This window comes from Falco punctatus (genome assembly GCF_963210335.1).
Source record: "Falco punctatus genome assembly, chromosome: 9".
Classification (NCBI taxonomy): domain Eukaryota; kingdom Metazoa; phylum Chordata; class Aves; order Falconiformes; family Falconidae; genus Falco; species Falco punctatus.
The window spans coordinates 43,620,604-43,642,364 of NC_137589.1; the positions used below are offsets into that span (position 1 = coordinate 43,620,604).

At 41.1% G+C, this 21,761-nt stretch overlaps 1 protein-coding gene across 6 annotated transcripts in view; it reads left to right on the forward strand.

Moving 5' to 3' along the window:
• The window catches only part of STRBP (spermatid perinuclear RNA binding protein), a 72,960-nt gene extending 62,657 nt beyond the window's left edge, over positions 1–10,303 (forward strand). Inside the window, exons 18-20 of one of the 6 annotated variants that reach the window (XR_013930497.1) lie at positions 5–69; positions 350–420; positions 1,482–10,303. Coding sequence is in view for 4 of the 6 variants with exons in the window: in XM_080402482.1 (XP_080258608.1) it covers positions 5–27 (23 nt within the window). In the remaining 2 variants the exon portion in view is untranslated. Of the gene's footprint in view, positions 1–4 lie in introns of all 6 variants that reach the window. The other 5 variants (XR_013930496.1, XM_080402482.1, XM_080402483.1 and 2 more) reach the window with 5 other exon arrangements.
• Positions 10,304–21,761: the final 11,458 nt, after the last annotated feature.

Consider the following 21,761-nt stretch of genomic DNA (forward strand, 5'->3'; position numbering starts at 1 on the left):
ATAGCCATATGCACTTGTATAAAATAAGCAGAAATGTAGTGACTGTAAGCTGAGATCGTGATATAAAAGGTAAGAGATTTTATTTTCAGCTTAAAGAATATTTTTATTGCTTTTTTTCTAAAAATCTCATATACCTGTGACAATCTTGTATATGGCGTTTTTATTATGTCTTGTTGAACTAAATGTTTAAACAGGTAATACATAGGTCTGAATTCCAACTTTGTATTTTTCAAGGCCACTTCAAATACTCCCGTTTCAGTTAAAAAAGAAAATATTACTTAACACTTTTAAGAAATTGTTTGGTTTTATCAACAGACTGTTCTCCTTCAAATATTTTTCTCTTGTGTAGCATAAAAAGCTGTATTGATACTGCTGTGTGTCAGGCACTGCATTCCTTGCATACCTGTGGAAAACATTTGGGTAGGTACCAAAGCCACGGCCATGGCCTGCACTGAAAGCCATCCCATGGTTGTAGGTACGTGGGATAAAAATGAGAAGTGAAATGTGTGATACTATCTAATTAATAAGGAGAAAAATTATTTCCCCAAACTATTAAAGCTAAACCGAATGAAGAATGAAAGACTTTGATGATGTTACAGTTAAAATCTGCAGAGATCAAATTACATTAGGCCAAATTAATTCATGAAGCAGCCAGGTTTGCTTTCCTCTTGTGGGTGCAGTGGGAGGGGAGGAAGGCAGGCAGGCAGTGATTTAACTCTGCATGAATAATTTGCTTAGCTGTGGTTTTCTAAAGCTAGAGATTAGGATACAGCCATCCATAAATAATTACTTTCATTTCTGTAGTAAATGTTTTAACAATATTTTACTTGGATTAAAATGGTTTTGGATTATGACCTATATAGTGCACATGATATGTGTAGTTTTAAAATACTAGGTTTTTTTAATTTGCCTTTATATAACCTTGCATTATGCAAAGTTGCATAGAACAGTACTGCACAACTGCAGTACTTGCAGTACTTGAAGTTGCTGGAAACAACTCTTTTTATATAAAAACAGTTTAAAAAAAAAAAGCAAAAGGGAGGGAGTTGATGGTGGTGTTATTAGCATTTTAGGGTCTCAATTCAGAGATGAAAGCATAAAAATCCCCGACTGGTCACAGTTTGTGCCGATTTAAAACAGGAAAACACTTGGTACAGAATATGCAGTAGTGTATCAGGCCAAAAGCTTGTTGTTTTGCATCAAAATGTAACAGCAAAAGTAAACTGTATTCCATTTCAATATTGAAACATCAGATCACTTAAATAACTGCATGTGTAGGCTATCCATAACTCGGGACCTGTCTGGATAGAATTCATAGGCTGATGTAGAAAAATAGCTGTTAAATATCGTTAGCTTTGCTACTGTGGGCAGAAACCTGACCCTGCAAGTGGCCTATATATTTGCACCTGGGGAAATGAACTTGAGGAACTGTACGGGTGACTTGCCCAGGAAAGCACATAACCATTTGATTACATTTGCAGGTGCAATTGATGAGCCATCAGAATGTCCTTCCCATTCGGTGGTGCAGATTTTCATCTGCTGTTATCTTCAAGGTGCAAACCTGGGGCTTGGTTTGAAGCTCACTTAAAATTCAATTCATTCTTTCAGCGTGTCAGGCTAAGCAGTCCTGACAGTGGAGCAGCAGGCTGCTCAGTTTCCTTCGGAAGACAGTATTTTATATGCGTCAAGGCAATGTTAAGGTGCATTATAATGAACTTCTCTTGAGTATTCCTTTCCTAGGCTTAACTGATGTCAGTCTGACAAGCACTGTCCAGTTCAAGGACTGATTAATAAAATGTCTTGCTGACTCTTATCTGATCTGTTTCTTTGTGGCCTGTACTTGGCAGCTTAATCCATTTGTATTGGTTTCCATCAGAACTGCTTTAACTGTCAATTTCCATATTTTTCTGTCATTACCCTTTAGCTCTTACAATCCTAAGCATTCCACTCTTCTGCTTTTTTTAAATTCTCACTTTGTTGGATCTTCTGTTTTTCACTGAAAGGATACTAAATTTCTCTAACACATTTTTGTCCGTAATGCAAGTACTTCTGTCCGAAATTTGTCCCCTTGCCTTTGCTGCACTCCTCCGTAGGAGACAACATTTCCAACTTAAGACTCCTAAATCCTGGGCTTTGCAGCCACTTGGAATCAGTGATAAGATCCTAAGGTCAAAGACTGCCTAGGAACCTGTCTCCTTGACAGTGGATCTTGGAGCAAAACATTCCTGTGTATTGAAGGGTCACGGATGTAGACTCTTGAAGTGCCTAATATATTGGCATTTGAGAGAGCAGTTGAATTCTAACAGTAGGTTTTAACCTAACTGAAATACCAGGCTATCATCTGATGAGTAATTTGGGTAACATCTGCTTGATCAATGTTGCAGCCATCACTGTTTTGCTAAGGCAGAACTAGAAACTCCTTTGTTTTGCATAATACTTGCAGGCTTTCTTTTTTAAAAGCTGCCTCAGAGCATGGTCTAAAGTGCCTTCTCTGTCCGATTAGAGTTCTGGTTTATGGCTACTGAGCTTTCTATTTCTGGATATACCCAACAGCCAAACGTGTAAACACAGTTCCGTATGCTTTGTGCAGCTGCTAGTACCCTCGTCTACAATGTTAATTTTGAATTTTAGTTCATCAAAAAGAATTCTGAAAAAGTTCCTTTCAATTAGTACATACATAAATAGCCCACTATGGGAAATCTCTGCCTGTACACTACCCACCTTAGTTTTAACTAACCAGATGATAAGAGTGTATTTTGGGAGATGGTGTCTGGCACTGAGAAGATTAAAAGAAGCCAGAGACTTTATACAATAAAGAATTGACCTGTTTAACATGCTGTCTGTATTGGAGGTGAACAGCATTACCATTGACTTTGGAAGAACAACTGAGCTTTGGTGGCCTACTCAGTTAACACTGAACCAAGTGAGGCTATTTACAGAATGGGGAGATTAAAATCCAGACTGTTCCACTTTTACAACAGCAGTTGTTTGCCGCTAGCTGCGCCTGCATACAAACCCATTATCAGGCAGGTATGTGCTTCCCCTTTCTACTAGTGTGGGTTTCATGGGAGCATATGAGGAAGAAACATGTGTGTAACAGCCTGGTGCATTGCTGACGGATGTCTGAAGTGCCCTGTGCAGGACAGCGGTTCTCTCTGGCCCATCTCCCCTTCAAAGAATTTAATCCCAGTTGACTTCTTACACAGCTGTAGCACTGGTATAAGAGCAGCACTGGTATGACCTTGCTGTGAGGTCATGCAGTATTTTTTTGTTTTGAAATAGGTGAAAGCTAGACAGAAGTATTGTTTAGAAATTTGTCAGCAAGTGACTTTGGGAGACATGTGGTGTTGTTATACTTATGATACATTTCAGCAGGTAGCTCCACTCCAAAACTGCATAGCTCTGCAAGGAGCTGGCACCTCCACTTCACCAGCTGCAGTGGTCAAAGAACTTAAGTTTTAAACAGCAGTCTTTACAGATGGAAACTCTTAATTAAGGTGCACCGCTAACCATGCCTCATGATGGGCGAGTGGCAGCGGGAATGCTTGTCATTTTCCAAGATGTGCAACTGTGAATTTTGAAGATGTAAGGTATTTAATAAAAGTAGAAATTCAATCCTACTTTGCCAGCCATATGAGATTTTTCCAGGCATGTTCTATCTAGAGAAGCTTTTAGGCAACCAGATTGGTTTAGAGGGCTTGGCTAGCTGAAGACGTGGTACGTGATGCTTCCTGCCATCATGTCCTCTCTCTGCCAGTGCTTGCTGTCTCCCTCAAGCACACATTCAGGAGCTGGAATATGGTGACCTTATTCCTGGGCATTGTGCCAGTGGGATGGAGGGAGGCCAGCCTATACTCATGAAGGGAATGTGGAACACGCGGCCTGTGTTGCCCAAGCAATTTCTGTTGAACACAGTGCACAATCCAGCCCTCACAAAGACAATTTAGTGCCTGGGTAGGTGGTTCCTAATCTATCCAATTTGCTGTCATGTAGCCAATGTGAGCTAATTAGATGATGCAGCAATTGTCATGGCTCCCACTTAACGTGCAGTAAACCCTGCTGCTGTGGTTTTCACTGCAGTTAAATACCTTTGCTTCTGTGAATTCTGTCCTACTTCCCTGCCTTTTCTGATCGCCTTCTAGCATCCCAGTAAATAACTGATTCTCTCTAATTATGGAATTGTTACATAAAAGTGTCTAGATTCTTAAAAACTTTTAATCAGCCTATGAAGAACTTCAGAGAAGCAGGCTTTTCTACAAATATTCAACTTACTCATGTGCCAAGGGACTATTTCTATTCATTTACAAAGATCTGTGAAAACTACTCTGGTATCTGCGATCTCTGGAGACTAGGATCCCTTCATTTGAGAACACTTGGAAGGAAAAAAAAGATTTAAAGTGTGTCTTAATAAAAGTCAGTGGCTAGAGGGCACAGAAGGAACTTAATTGGGGGAAAATGCACAAATTAAAACTATTTCAGGCTTTTTGCTTTCATTGAACTATCAAGAAGAATTTCCCTGACCGCAAGTTCCTCGTGTTATTAGGAAGCAGAAAATGAAGGAAGAGTGGCATGAAGATTTCTCAAGTGGTCTAGGAAAAAAAATCTCATATTTGTCGGCTATTCAGCTGTAGGACATCAGTCTCCTGGCGCTTCTTCCAGAACTCCAAGATAGCAATAAACATGAGTAGCTTTAACCTACCATGCCATATCCAGTCCTGGGAATGTCCTTGGAGAGTGAGCCTGGCAATCCCTGTCTTTTCAGTCCATTTTTTTCAATCCCCTGAAAGAAAGTGTCACTTTGCTTCCTTTGTAATTCTGCATCTGTACTTCTGAGAGCCTGTAGATTATCAGAGTCTAGAGGTGGGTTTCCTGAACACGTCCCCAGAACTGAGTAAGTGAAAAGCAAGTAGACAATATAGTTATTTCAGTCTTTACTCAGACCAAATTGCCGGTTTGCCTCTTTTGCTTGGTAGGTTAAGCTACGATCATTCGGTATAAGAACTTCTTGCCTTCAGCTAAATTCTCGGTAACAGTTGCCTGTTACTTAATAAAGGGAAAAATATGTCCCAGCTTCAGCTGAGTTCCAAGTCACGGTAAACGGCTTACAAAAACAGCTACTATTTCCGGTGGCTCTGGGAAACCACACAAGAACTCCGCTGCAGTGGATTCTTTTGGACACATGATGAGATATGTAAATATGAAGTTCAGAGTGTTGCTCTCAGTTGTGAGGCTGACTAAGACCTCTCCTCTCTGGCATGAAAAGAATGAAAATGAGTTCTCTGCTGGACTCATTGAGGAGTTCTGTTAAGAATGGTTGCACTGTCTTAACAGTAACTCAGCTTGAATGTTCAGGACACAGACCCTCTCAGGCTTCCTGCTGAATAAATCAATTGAAAAATGAGATGCTTTATTGACTTGTTTAAGCAAAGTGAAGGGATATTGTAGTTGCAGCTGCTATCTATAGTACATGAGACAGCTTGTCTAACAGCTCATTTGGTTTCATTCTTCTGTTTTAGCACATCTAGTTTGCTGTGAAACTGATCCTTACTGTAAAGTGGAAATTCTATTATAGTCATTTTAGAACAATCTGCCAGAGAAACTTGGCACTGAGGTCCTATGCCTGTGGATTGTGGCAGCAGTTTTCACCTGTACTTTCTTTTGAACGTTAACCATTTAAGCTAGTAATTAATTGTTTGGCATTAAGACAGTTGTCATCACAAAGCTGTTTTATTACTTAACCCCAGAAGTTCTGTCTCTTTAGCTTTATTTGTGTCATCTAAATCCATACTTATTTATGTCTAGGTTTTCTAGTGCTCCTGAAACATTTTCCTTTTTCCCCATTCTGCTCATGGAAATGGGACTGATTCAGTTGTTCATTTGTAACTGATGTCCAAGATAATACAAAAGCATGAGTAGGACGCATATGCCTGTTCCTCTAGTCTGGGGTCTTCCAGGAGAAAGGGTGCTTTTTCTGCTAGGACTGTCCAACACTGTGTAGGCAATGCAATGCCTTACTAAAAGTAGCTGTGTGAGTGATGTTAAGAGAAAAACTCATCATGCTGTAAGATTTAAATTCAGTAAAGTGTTGTATTTTGGTCTTTTTCTCCAATTCGTGTGGCCATGTGAAGCATTCAGACCACATGTTTACCTTCATGTTTAAGAGGAGATGAATGTCCAGAAGTGGTATGTGGAGATGTGCAGTTCTAAAGCAAATTTCTTATTTTGGATGTTATTTTATCTTGTATTTGGTGCCTTAACTCTGTACAATCTAAGGTCATATATACTGTACCACAGGTAGTTTAATAGTTAAGTGTACTTTAAAAGAACCCAACAAGCCTAGTCTACTTGCAAAGACTGAGGCCTTCTCAGTGGGAGAGTTCTCTTCCATGTTTAATTAATAATCCATTGATAAATAAGAGTTGCAAGAATTTAAAGAGCACATAAAAATTTTAAACACAGATTGAGACTGAATTTCCATCTTCAAAGGTTTGTGGCAATAAGGTAATTAAACATACAGTCTCTTCTATGCTGTGTAAATAAACAACATCAAAATGTTTTATAGCTAGCCAGAAGTGCATGTTTGTGAAAACCTCTGGACTGTTATCTCTAGTAGAACAAATTACACTAATTCTAAAAGGCATTAATTGAATGTAATTGGCTAGCCATTCACTGGTACAGGGGAGGGGAGCTGGAATGAGTGAGACTTGCAATTAATTTTTAATTCTGAAATAGCATGTGGACTTAAGTCTCATTCCTGCCTCTTACCTGCATCTAGAAGCTCTGGGTGCCTTATGCTGCTTTGCAGTTCACGGGGTGTAATGCAGCTTCTACTTGAGCACATGCTTGCTGAATGCATCTGGTCCTGGTAGAATGGACTGAGGCAAGAGAGAGAGAGAAAAGAAAACAATGAAGCTAGAATGCCCTTCTCTTGTCTTAAAGGTTGAGCATCATACATGGGAAGTTGGAGGGAAAGTTCCACTGCCTTTTCCAAGTCCATTAATAGAATCTGTGGTAAAATCAGGCAGTTTATATCTACTATGGCAAACCAGGAGCCTTCATATACTAAGAGCAGGGGACATGATACTGTTTTTTCAGTAATTCATAAGAAATTGATGGTTTAAGCTATCTATATAGCAGGCTAAAAGCTGCTAGTAATTTTTTTTTTCTGTTCAGTAAATAAGTCCAGGGTGGAAGGTTTTCCAGAGGAGTAAGAACATGAGAATCCAATGAACAAATTCTATTCCCGATGCAGCCCTATCCAAAACAGGGAGACTGCTCCAAGCAGTGTATATAGCACTCAACTGAATTTTGGGAAGGAAAGGAATAATAGTAATTTCCCCTAAATAAGTACTAGTAACTTATTTCTGCAATGCCCACAGTATTCTAGACAACTTGCTTTTACACAGAACAGCATAGCAACAAGGGGAAGCAGATACTGCTTCCACAACTACATGCAGTAATGTACATATTTCAGGTCACCAATATTGGTGTAACTAGTTACGACAAAGTAGGTTCACCTTACCAGAAAAGCATGTTTTCACATTCTATCCATTTCCTTTTTTTCTTTTTTTTTTTTTTTTTAAAGCTAGAGGGGAGTTAATTATAGTACTCATCTGTTTCAAAGGGAGTAGAGCAGAAGGTAAGTTTAAACTTCATACTTCCAAGCTGCTATAAGTTGATTAACAGTGTTCCATGGAAACAACCTGATGTACTACTTTATTTTCTTTGTGCTCATTTCTATGTTCTTAGAAAAGCACAAGCTTGTGTAAGCGTAATCAACACAAAGTTACTCAGGGTACTGTGTCATCTCAGCAGCGGACACTAACTGCATCTTAAGTCAATAGGCACATATAAATCAAGCTTAATTAAGAGAAACAGAACATGGCAGGTTTTGCTTCACTACTGGCACTGTTGCAGTTTAATGATCTATGCATACGGACATGTGCGTATTGCTGCACTCTCAACAGAACCTGTAGTCCTGTAAGCATCCTGTAAACTAACAAAGTAAAACATAGTCAGGAGAGAGAGAAGTCTTCTTTCATTATTTTCACAAAGAAGTTTATAAACAGATGGAAAACAAGAATAATGGTGGTCTGAAGACCAGCATTTACAGCAGTACAGCTTTTGGAAATTTAGTGATTATATGAATTTAATTATGAAAACTCTAATTTGCTGTACAAACTAGTATCACTGCTTCCCTGCTCAACAGGATAAAGACAAGTGTAGTTTTCTAATAACATCTATTGCATGGAAATACACATATACTGGAAGAAAACGGAGGCTGTACTGCAGAGAGCATATTCAACTACAGAGCCATTCTCTGGGCAATGCTGCATAATATAAGAGTGGGTAAATATGCCTTCAGGGACAACACAACACAGAACAGATGTTAAAAAAAAAAAAAACCACACACAGAAAAAAGCCTTGAAGCTTTGTCCAGTCATATATTTACTCCTCCCTGAAAAAAGAATAGCTACATTCATATACATTTACTGAGTTATATACATCAGACATCACAAAGGTCCTTAAGGATAAATGTTTTAAAGCCAGTCTCCTTTTGGACAGAAAAGGGAGGAAGTTGACTCTGTCTTCCAGTTCCAAAGTGCAGTGTCTTATTTCTGATCCTAACCCTAAGTCAATATTTATTGATCAAACTGACTAAGCTTTTTAGGTCAACAAGCTCTCTACGAAGCAATTCTGTTCTCTCAAGCCTCTGCAGGGGCCAGCAACTGGTGCTTAACTACTACTTCCACTCCAGAATGTCACCGTTCTCCGTCTGTCCCAGAGCCATTCTGGGACACTTGCACTTGTAAGAGAGCAACACGGCTGGGTGTGGGGTGTGAGGTGTGCTGTCCAAAGTACTAAAATACTACAGCAGAGCAAGTCCCAGTGGGCTGTATGCTTTTTCAAGTCCTGTCCAGTTCTCAGTGACAAAGTTGAGCATGAAACCTGTACTGCCAAACGTACCAGCCCCTTAATGAGAAGGACATCTATGGGAAGCAGTCTCAGAAGTGGCAGTTTTGAGGAAAGGCTGGTGTTTTCCAAGTCCAACTCATAAGCTTTTTTTTTTTTAAGTGGTTCAGTTTCCACCCACCAAAAATCACCACAGTCAATCAATTAAAACAATTGCTGCTAATTTGGGCTAAAACATTCCCTTTGTATAACCCAAACTACCACCACCCATCCATCTAAAGAATTCTTTCTTAAGCAAAGAATCCTCAGGAGGCAGAGCCCTACTAAGAGTCTGCACACTAGAAGACAGAGAGGAAATCTGTCAGTGCAGTATAATGTGACTTTTCTGATGACAATTACTTCTACAAGACAAGGAAAAGACAGAGGCAGTGCTTTGGGGCAGTGTTTCATGCTCAGCAAGTTTGTAGAGGGAAGGAATGCAATTCTATAAATCACTTGTACTGTACTTGTTTCTAGACTTGAATGAATTTCACTTTCCCTTTGTGGGTCAGCATAGTAAACATTAAAAGAAAAGGTCTATTTTTCTAAATCTCTTTCACCAATAGAGGTCTGACCTGCAGCCAACAGATGGATTTATTTATCCACAGAGGACAGAGTGTTTATTTTTACACTAAGATTGGATATGGCAATGAGAAGTATGACCTTTGAACTATCTAAACCTTAAATACTATGAACAAATTTTACAAATGAGTAATATGGTCGACAATTCCATCTTTCTTCCCAGTAAATCCCTCTCTCAATAGAAGGTACCCAGAATTAAACTTCCAAATGAAGTACAAGAGATCCTTGTGGTCTAATTACAGACTACTTTCAAAATATTTACCATTTCTCCCAATTTGTAATCTGTACAGAACAAAGATGATTAAACTATTCCTGACTATACCGTAAATAAAGCAACTTCAAACAAAGCAATTTGGCAACAACCTTAGTATTTATAGCATTAAAAATGAATCTGAACGTTCAAATTGTCTTAATTTGGTAGCAATTGAGTGGGAAGAAAAATAACTGCACACTGAATTTTAAATTGACCTGTTATCTACTCACTAGCCAAAAAAGCCTGCAAATGTAAAGTAAATGGAATGCTCTTTGTACATTAAGCTGCTTCCTCACGTGATGCTGTACCCTGTACACTTGGCTTCATTTGGCTTCTGTGTTGTGGTTTGTACGCCAGCCACTGTTATTAACTGTACACAACACTTAGATCTGCACTGTAATCTTGGTTCATTTGCCACTGATTGTAACCCAATGCTACAGACTTCTCTGTATATAAAACCGTTAACCATGTCCCATTTGCTTCCAATAGCATACAATAAAGGCTTATCTCTGTAAACAGGAATTATGGCCTTATGATTGGTTTGGGTTTTTTTGTTTACAGTGAGGAAACTGGCTTTAAGGTTTTTTGAAGCCTGGGAAGCCAAACCAGAGAAGTCCATTCTGCTTTAGTCAGGTACATGGGCACAGCAGAAAGGGGAGACAGGCTTCCTAAGGCTGCAGTTTTATCAGAAATTATTACTAGCAAAGTTGTGACTTTGAGATGCAAACATAATGCGCATTTATGCTGTAACAAGCAGAATTCAGTCCTTCACAAAGGTGGCACTGAACAGAGTATACAAGAATGAAATTGTGCACAAATCCTTCTGGGTGTTAGCCAATGGAAGCAGCAACAGGAAAACCCAGAGAAGGCTGTGATGAGACTAGCCAGGAAGGCAAGTTTTACTTCAGAATAAAAAGTGGGCATTTCCTAGTGATTAACTGATTAGAAAAACTGGATGTCTATTTTCTTAAATTACATATGTAAAGAACGAGTAAGATTCTCTCTTACATTTTTCCTTCTCCTGCCCCTCTCATTTCACTGTATTTCCTAAACATTAAATTCCTGTGGACCCAGTTTGTCCTCTGCGGTCTGAAGCAAATCCAAGCAATTTCCTTGTCCAGACAGACAATACCATGAGAATTGTGTGGCTGCTGTTGTTTGCTTGAGGCTGCAACTCATGGGAAGATTTACTGGAATATATATACAAGTATTTCCAGTTGCCTAGAGTAACATAACACAGTTTTACTCTAGAAGGAAAGATAGAGAAATCATTTTATCATATGCTTTTACCTTTCCTTAGCAGTGTTTTTTCTGGTCTTTAATTCAGCATTTCAAGTCTAAGTGCAGAGGTCATTAATCAAATTCAGAAGAGATCAGCCCTGAGGAAGGATTAAAAACTGTTGTGAGCTGACTGAAGTTCAGATTGCTCTTAATAAAATCAGATGTATGGAACCCCACAGCTTAGCATATATGATAACTAGAATACGACTTGGTATGAAACCTTTGCATTCAACAAGAGTGTGCAGCCAGCTGAGTCTGCTGTTGTGTGGCAAACAAGTCAGTTATGCACATAAGAGCTATTGAACGACCACTGTACCAAAACCAACTAAACCATGCATCACTTAAAATTCAGAGCTCCATCAAATATTCAGCAAGTAAGATCCATAAAGAACTGAAGACAGTTAAGAAAAACATCATTAACACTTGGCTGAAACTGAGGTCAGTTTTACCCTACGTATCAGCATAATACCGTACCTATGTACATGATTAATGTTACCTAGCTTATTAAGAGGTCATTCAGAAAGCTACCTCAGGATTATCATCTTCGAGGTGCTGAGAAGGCTGACAGCTCTTCGGCAGTAGCCTGGCAATTGCTGGTCAGTGACAGCTAATGAAAAGAGCTGGGCCCACTCCAGGAGCTGGCTGACATTCTGTGGCCTCACAGGAATGAAACAAGGGGTAGATAAGGGAGTGGCGCATGGGAGCAGTAATGCAACACTCAGTCTAGATGGATAAAGGAGGTTGGCATGGCCTTCTTTCTTCACTGTGAAACTGCCCGAAATCTCCTACTTAGTTTTATTCCTGTCCTGCTGTAACTAACCTCAGCCTGTCCAGGCAGTTACACACTCTTGCTTGGCAGAACAGGGAAGCTGTGGTTTCTGGCCCCTTGTACTCGTTACTGTTCCCACCTCTCCCTGCAGCCCCCTCCAAACCAACAAGCAATACTCAAGTCTTCTACTTTTTCTCAGCATCCTGCAGTGTCTCTCACTATCAACCTGCAGATGAATGCATACAGTGAAATCTGCAACAGAAAGCTCCTTCATCATTTTCAGTACCTCTCCAATGTTGCTTGACCACTCTGGCCCCATCCTTGCTGGCACAGCACTGAAGGGATCCATGCAGAAAGAACCATCTGCTTAAGCAGGACGCCCAGTTTACCTTGCTGCAGTCATCATCACCTTGAAAAAGTGTATTTGATTACAGAGGAAGCAGGAAAAAAATGATTTATTGACCTATGTCCATGCAACTAACAAGCCAGCCTGTCACTTCCGTATGCAATGAACTGCTGCATCTATAAACCTGCCCCAAAAAATCAAGAGAATTAGCTCTAGTCTCACTTTACAATAAGCACACAATACCAAACAATGGAAATACCATGTCCTACTTTTCTCAATTTCAGCAGCCTGATTTATCTGGATGTCAGTTCCCTTTTCTCATGAATAAACAACAGATCCCAAATGCAAGGTTTTGTAACAAGCATTTGGGACACTGAGAGCTGACAAAAGCACCTATTTACTCAAAAGCACACTTACAGCCTGTGTACAGCAAACACTAAACCATCCCTCATGGTGGTCTACATTGATGCTGGTCTGTTTTAAAAGACTTGCAAAATTTTAAGGAAAAGTAGTTAATGGAGAGTGAAAGTAGGTGTGTACTTTCAAAAGAGAAGTGGGATACTCCACAGTATCTCAAACAAGGACATCTGTGTTCCCCAGGCTCACAGACACCTGTTTTGTTTAGCAGCCTTGTGGATGTTGATGATTACAGGTTTCCCTGGCAAAAAAATCAGAAGACACTCATTTCAGCATTTAGGTTTCTGAAAACACAGGCATCATAGTCTGAGCAACACCCTACTCACCACAGGACCGCTAACTTGGGTGAGAACTGTTAGTTGTCACTCAGAGCAAAGACTTAAGCATGGGATCTATTTCTATTGTTCCACAAAAAGCATTTAAGAAGCCAGATCATGAAACTGTCCACTGGTTGCCAGCAGTAGCAACATAAATTTCATCATCAGACCCAAGTCCCACAGAACTACTGCACTCCCCTTCAGTCCCTCCATCAAGCACCTGATCTCCCCAGCACCAGAGGAATCTGTCTCAGCTGCAGAACTCCCTACCGGCACTTTACATTTAACTTGACCGTTACCTATCCTTACAGGGAAACACTTCAATAAAAAAGAAGGGTAATTTCTTCACCAGAACCATCCCCTCTGCTAAGCTAACACAAATTCTTCATGAACAGCACCCCTCTTTCTGCAAGAACAGATGTGTCCCCTCACTTAATTGCTCGCAGCATAACGCTGACTGGTTGTTTGCTGCAGGATTGAGTTCCAGCAAGTCAGCTAGAAAGTGTTCTTCTCTTTCCCATTTGCTAAGCTGTAAATTATCCTTCCTTTTTGTGACCCCGATCCTTGGTACATTCAACTGAAAGGAACTGGAGCTGCTAACACTTTCAGGGCCTTGAATTCATCTTCACTTTGGGGCTATACCTTCCAGCACATTTATTTGTCTGTGTGTACTCTTGTTACAGTAATACAAAAAGGACCTTTCTTGCTCCAGGCACGAACACAGGGCGAAAACTTTGGATCTCAGAAAAGGGTCACATAACCTAGCACAAATAACACTTCCCTCTTACCCTCTGCATAGGTGCTGATGCTTGCCAAAGGTGGGATTTCCTGCCTGCAGTAAAGGCAGACTCAGCCCTCTGCTGGTTAGGATTTATTCAAAGGGTTGTGGTTTTTTTTGTTTGTTTGTTTGTTTTTTTTTAAATCTGGCTAACACTCGATTACAGTAGAAGAGGGGAGGCTGAAACAGGGCAAGATGACAAACTACAGCTCAGTAAATCAAATTAGGTTGCCCTGCAAAAGCAGTTCCACCCAAACTCCTATATCACTGACACTGCAGGTCTTGAGGTAGCAACAGGAGTTTTGCACCCATCACAAAGCTAGCATGTGGACAAGGATTTGCCAGCTCAGTTATCCTGGTTTCAGTGAACAATGTGGTTTGGTGCTACATGTTGAAGACACATATACCTTCTGTCTGCAGTCCGGTGACTGCAAAGTTCTGCTGGTGCCTCAGTTTAGGCTGTGAATAAACAAACTTGAAAGATGCAAGGTGAGACCAAATCCCAGGGACTCAGGAAGGGTGAGGAAAGCTTTCTCCATCTTCTATTAATACAGTTATTCCAAAAATCTTCCTTATGCTGGTTCAGCTTCAAGGCTTACACCCCCAGAAAATTAAGCCATATTGCAAGAAACTGCTCCAAACTGACTTTGAGGGCTCCATTTCTGTGTGGTCTGAGAAGAAAGGTGCTCTTGCAGAGAAAGCCAAGAGCCAGTTTCCAAGCCTCAACCTCAGCTGGCAGACCTCCTTCCAGTCAGTTTCATTTCATCTTGGCCATAGGAGGGCAGAGCCCTGTCTGCACCCTGCCTGCCTGAAGGGTGGGATTGTTCCTACCCAACAGCTTTATACTGGGAGATAGAAGGCACAAAAATGAATAAACCATTCCAATGATGCCACAGTTAGAAAAAAGGATCTGTCCTTCACAGCTATGGCTGACCTACACAGGAAGAGCAGTATCCTAGACTCTTTGTCATTATTGCAATCCTTTGTTCTGCAAATTCTGTTCTGGAAATTGTGGAGGGTAAAAAACACAGAGACACAGAGCTCCTTCTTCAAGGAGGCATCTGTTCACACCATTTGACAAAAGCCCAACAGAACTAGTCTGCCAAGACCAGGCTGCATGTCTGAGCAGCTATCTCAAGTTGGTTTATGCTCTATTTAATCTCCCACCTTGCTTGCTATGTACAAAGGGCACATGGACTCATCAGGGTTGTCTAGGATAAATGAACTGGTTTCTTTTGATACTGGAACAAATTACACAGCTGAAGCAAAAGGCAACACCCTCCCTTGCAAAAATAACAAAATTTACAAAACCTAAAGACACCACTAAGGCCAGACTAGCACATACCCAGATCAGAAAAATGCAGCAGTGTTCAGGTGGAAGATGAAGAATAAACTAATTCAAGTACATTAAATTATTCTCACTGATAACAAATGAATGAAGACTTGGGACAGAATTCAGAACTTCCGAGTTACACTACTTGTCACTGGCCTCCTCACTCTGCCCTAACCTCGGAATGAGCAGCACGTGTAACTTCTAATGACATTAAGAGATCAGAGCAGGCTGTTGAGCTGCTAGTGGATTCTAAAATCAGTCTATTATTGTAATGCTGAGCACCCAGGAGCTCCACAGTTTGCTGTTCGTGTCTGTGCTAGCAGCAGACATCTCATCCATAATTCATACAAGTCTGGCACAGGCTTCCATAGCCCCTCTGGCATGCTGGGTTTTTCACCATTACCATGCAAAAAACACTTTGGGGAGATGCACAGTCGTCATCTTGTAGAAACACTATCCTTTCCCCTCCATGCTAGATGAGATCTTGTTCCACAAGTAATTCTAAGTGGGATTATGTGGCAGTCCTACCATGCACCAGGTAGGTGGAGAGCTCAGATATACACTACTTGGTAAGCAACAAGCCTCCATCCTCCACCTCTTTCCCATCCATTCACTCTGGTGTACCACTATTAAATTACCATAAAACCACTTCTTTGAACTAGTATAAGCCTTCAGGACACAGAAGACATTAAGTCTTTTCTTGTCAGCCAAGAACTGCCAAAGCCACAATGGTTTTCTGTGGTATTTCTAAAAGAACTGATAAAACCCTTTGCTCACATCACGAAAGCTGATACGAAAGTGGCACAGCGCTCAGTCTCATCTCAGAAAGTACTTTACTACCTTTCCTTGGGCACAGAAATTGTATGAAATCTGCATAGCAGTCGTCTTTTCCCATGTGGGATATATTAGTCAGATAAGAAAACTGCATCAGGAGTCATTCCAGTGTCACCTCCCAAAATTAATTTATGAGTGTGGCTCTGATCCTACCCTTTACTTGGATCACACAAGACAACTCTATGCATTAACAGATGCTCACAGCAGGGAGTTTAAACACACGGCTTTGATGTGTTCATGGTATACACTAACCGCACACTCTGCATGATAAGGGCTTCTGCTCATATCTGGCAGCCTGCAAATCGCATCACTTCTGCACCTTCCAGAGTCTCAAAGTCCAGAGTGGCTGTGATTCCATCTGAAGCACTGCAGAACCTTACTAAAAATTACTTCTGTCATACAAGCTGTTGATTAAAGTGAACCTCTGCAACATTGTAACTAAAACAGCATGCTCACTTTTACAAAACAACCTGTACTCTGAATAGTTATCTCCCCCAGAGAGTCATGTATAGAGTTAAGCTGTACACCAAAGGCCCATAAGGTGAGATGGTGATATAGCAAGCAAACAACTGTCACATCACCTCCAACTGTAACTCAAGTCACTAAAGCTGATGAAAAAATCCTTTTGCCCTAACATTTTAATTAACATAAATTTAAAGTCTTCCATATTCTGAAAAACTTTTCATTATTATGTGATAAACTTTTGCCATGAAGTTTGCTGCACCTCATATCTCAACTGGTATTAGTAAAGCAACACAGTTAACAGAAAGAGTTATACCCTAAGACAAGCCAAGACTTACACTCTAAGACAAGTTCAAGATTTATTAGAAACACATCTCATAGTTTTAGTTTCAACGCACTTCAATTTCACTACACTTCCTCCTAGCAGGTCATTTCTGTACAAGGACATAACACAACTTTCAGAACAGGCTCACAAGAGAATAATATGGAATGTTCTAGTCTTGTAACCACTCCAGATATCGCTCAGATTGTAGATTTTGTGTTTGCTAAAAGGAAATGAGGGTTCACACAGAGGCTTTTGTTCATGCTGGGCACCTAGTATGATTAGATTCCTTGGAAAACTCCAGGCTTAATGATTTGAACGTTTCTCAACAATTCATTCAAACAAGCAAGAGTCTATGAAGTTTAGTGACAATGGTCAGCATGCTGAAAGCAGAAGGTTTTCATGAATGCGTCCCCAGATCCATCTGTGCCAAAGCAACAGGTCCCTGCCCCTGGCAGTTTTGTCACTGTCATCCTCCCAGATACTATCACAGCTAAGACTTGCTAGCTGTCTTGTTTGTGAAAGTGCTCCCAGCCTGCGGCAACCAAAATCGGCTGGGTCACTTCAAGCAGTTTTGTTGCTGGTCTGAACTAATCACTGCTCATTTTGTAAGAAGAAAATTACAGAACACTACCAACTGGTCTGCTGGCAAATTGATGTGAGTCATTATTCCAACAGCCCACAACAACTGGCATCCGAGGGCAAACACCTCTGACGTCAGCACTGCACCTGGAAGACAATATCTATCCAGAATGCTAGAACATGCTGCCTTCTTCCATCCTAAAGCAAGGGAAAATCAGAAACAGAAAGCTGCAAAGCATACCTGGAACACACATTTCATTCAGAGCAGTGCATTATGTGTCATGTGTCATCTACATCTAGTTCAGAGTACCTTTTAGGACAGAGCCTACGCTACATCAAGCTCCTGGTTATCACAAAAACTTTTCACTACAAGAAGCGAAAAGCAGCATTAAAACAAGTTACCTAGAGCAAAAAGTCATAAGACTAGTGCTACAGGATGACTTTACTGCAAAACTGTTCAAAGATACTCGAGTTAATCCTACTGGACTGAGTAGAGCCTAAGCATACATTAAAACTGCAACAGTAGAGACAGAGCAGTGAAAACTAAGGAGCTGACTCCATGGCAAATGACCATGAAGCTGGCTGTAGACCTGTCCTGTCTCTTGCAGCAGCACTGGTAAGGCTGGGTGAGTGTTCTCACCAGGAATCCAGTAGGAATGTTCAGCTGGGAGAGGAGGACATGTCCTTTTAGTGCCCTCTGACCACTGCACCAGTTCTACCTCACTGTAGATCTGCACCTAGTAAGATGGAACATATTCATCCAAGAGTGTGCATTTCAGCAAAACTGAAGGTTTAGGTCTTGTAGAGTTCATCATTAGACAAGCAGAAACTCAGCACACATCTGAGTGTCCTGAGGCAAAAAAAAATAAAATCATTAAAAGTACAGCATGAGAAATGCACCTGCAAGTGTTTTCTTTCTTCACCTCTTCTCTGACATATGTAGAATTAATATGACATGCCAAGCAGACTCAATAATATGTGTAATAAGGCTAGGACAGTACAAAGAGAAATATTATCTTGAAATCTGCATTTCTGGCTGGATGCTGTTTGGCATCCTGACAGATTCTATCTTTATTAGTTCACTGCTTGGATTACCTAATTGCTGAATTTTATTAGAATAGATTTTAGCTCCCTAAAATTACAGACAGCATTTAATTTAACATTAAAAGATCGTTCAACAAAGATGATTTCCGTTAAGAACCTTGCTATTTAACATTGCTCTTTAGAAGTCTTGCAGGGTCCAGGACTTTACAGTGCCATCTGCAGCAATTCTATCTACCAATTTGGGCCAAATCCCGTAATATAATTACTCAATTAAAAATATAAGACATTTCACAAAATTGGTTAGCAAACTGCTTCTGCAGTCCTCAGGGGGAGATCAGATAAATCACATTCTCCTCACATTACTTCAGGAACAGAAATCAGAACAATTCTATTCACAATAGTTTTTACCTTATATAAATACATTTGCGTGCATTACAGGCGTAAACACATAAGCTATTTTTTTTCTACACACATCAGCTAGTACACAGAAATATCTTCCTTTTACATATCTATACAAACATTACCTTAGTGATTCTAAGATTTACACAAGTTTTTACCAAAGTTTATGTAATCTTTTTTTCATTATTCAAGCTTTCTGTACTTCCAGCATCAGAACACAACCAACACTCAGCAGAGCTTGTAACAGGGAGGAGGAAACCATGAACTACCTTAACCTGCTCAGCAGTTAGTGATTTGATAGGCTTCTTACTGTGCAGGGTCTCCATGGGGAGAACAGTACAAGGTGACCACTCATCACATTATAGATCAAACGGTTCAGGCGCACAGTGCTTTATTAGTTCTCACATCCTATTTCAAAGCTTTCCACTTCAGGAGGCCTCAATTCACCTCTCAGCAAAGCTGGTGCAAGAAAAGAACAAACCTGTCTATAGCTGTGACAAGCTGGCATGAAAATTACCCCCACAGAATAGCAGGTGCTGATGCTACACAGGAAGAGAACTTACCACCCTCCTCAACCTGAAGGGCCTACAGCGTTGTCTGCAAAGCACAAAAAACACCCCATCAAACAGGCTGAAGCGATTTAAATACTACACAAATTAGGAGAAAATTTTACATCTTCTCCACAAGACCATTAACACACCACCAGGTTCAGCACAGCTTTCCTCCAAAGTACTGCCAATCTCTAGCAATTAACATTTCCTTCTAAACTCTATGCCGTCCCCCCTGCCCTAGCACTCCCCACACAGCAGGACATGGCAGACACCAGGGAGGACTCAAGGAGAGCAACCGGCTGAGGGGATGCCCTCTGAGACAGGACAGGCTCCATACTGGGAATGAGGGAACCGCCATGCTGAGAGGCCTCTCCTCCCCTCCAGGCCGCATGACATGGGGTGGCTCAGCAGCTCTGGGCAGGCTGCTCGGGCTCCATGCGCTGTGCTCGCACTCGGCTCCTCCTTCCCGCTCGCCAGCGCCCTACAACAGGGCCCCTTTCCCTCGGCACAGCACCCACCACCAAGGCGCGGTGCCTCACCTACCACGAAGCTTCCAGCAAACAAGATGGCGCCGCGGAGAAGCACTGTGAGTAACATCCAACACCAGCCCCACGAGCCGCCGTCTCTCAAGGGCTGCTCCTGCTGCCAATCACTGTGCCAGCCTATCAGAGCGCACCCTGGGACAGGCAGGCTCTGCCCCCACGCCTCAGGAAGGAGGGGGCGCCATGAGCACCACTGAGGCGTGTGGCTGCACACGCGGGGCTTTCTCCTTCGCAGCCGTACAAGGAGGGGGCCGAAGGGTTTGGGGTGCTCCGCATTGCCCCTCCTCACTGACATCAATCCCAGGCAATCATCCGCATGTTAAACTTCAAAGTCAGCTCAGTTCTGCTCAGCTCGTTTTGGCAAGAAATTACAATGCTGTGAGGAAACACTTGACTTTCAATGTTACACCCACGTCAGGCAACAAATACGGTTTCTTAACCGGGGCAATCATGCTTTTCTCACAGTTCATGTTTTCCTGCCATTCCTGTAACTGGGCTGCAGCTGTGTGACCAGATTATCCTAAGAAAAAGCCTTCAGTACAGGATTACACTTTGTCCTATTTCATTAGCATGCAGAAAACGCATCAAAATCAAATCCTCATTCCTCAAAGTCGTCATGGCCATGCAGCAGTAAATTACAGCAAAACGTTGAAGGCTTTTGTATGCGGAGTCCTTGATTGTCTTTGGTAATACAGAAGAAATAATACAATAAAAAAAGGGTGGGGAGGAAAAAAAAAAAGGAAAATTTTAAATAGAAAGCAATCCTCACTGCGTACATGGATGCCACATTTTCATTATTTTTTATGTAAGATGGACCTCCAGTTTAGTTGGTGGGCTCGCACTGGCTTCCTTGCGCAGTAAGGGCAGTGGGCAGGTGGCTGGGGTGGCCACTGCAGCACTGTCCCCTCTGCTGCGAGGGCCAGAAAACCTCCCTGGATTAAGCTCTTACATGAGGCACCTCTGAAGTGTCTAAAGTTAGGCTGGATGAACGCGAGCCAAGCTGCTGAACAGATGGAGTGAAATCCTCCTCTTGATAACAGGAACTTTATATCACTGCCACAGATAAGAAGGGCAGCTAAAAAAAGTCAGGGAGGTAGTTATATAAATTTCAAGAAGGCTTACCAGTAATGTTTAAAGGCAAAACTTTCCGATAGATCTTAAATATCCACTTCCAGCTGCAGACCCTAAGCAGACAAGTTGTTCTGCAACAAAAATGAGATCTTAACACTACAGCTACCACAGTATGAGACCACAGGAACTTAATGATGCAGCACAAACATGCAGAGCATTAGAAAGTCAGACCCTGGAGCACACAAGACTTAAAATCCAGCATCAGCAGAGTGGCACTTATCTTGAGTTCAGTGCACAAAACCAGCTGAGAGGCATATGTGAACAGAAAGGTGACTGACTACCAGCAAATAACTAACCATCTCATTAATGTAAAATACTCTTGCTTATAGCAGCTCTGACTCAACACCTTTTTTTTTTTTTTTTTCTTTTAACCTTGCTTATTCATAGTCTTGAACATCTCATCTTCCTTATCTTAAAAATGACCTGCTTCCTCATGTTTCACATGTAATTGTGCACAAGATGTGCATCTCAGCATGAGATCCATTTTTCTTATTTAGCTGTGGATATTTTAAGTGGAGTCAGATGTGAAATACATCGTATTTTCAAGCATCAAAATCCTTCAGGTAGATATCTAAAAATATCCATAATGACTGGAAACTGGCTGTAAAATGTTTTGTATAAAATGCTGTGAAACAGTTTCTCATTACATATATTCCATGTCCATGCTAAAATGGGGAGTTTATGCTGCACAGAGTTTTTAGGTAGTATTTAGTTAGAGTGTGGAAAAGATCTGAACAATAAAGCAACTTTTCCCCTCCCTTTAAGTACCTCATTTTTTGGAGGAAAGAGGAAAGTACACTATTAATACTATTTCCCAGTCCCTTTGGGAAGACAAGTGGATGAAGTGCTTTGGGCTTGGGTTGTTT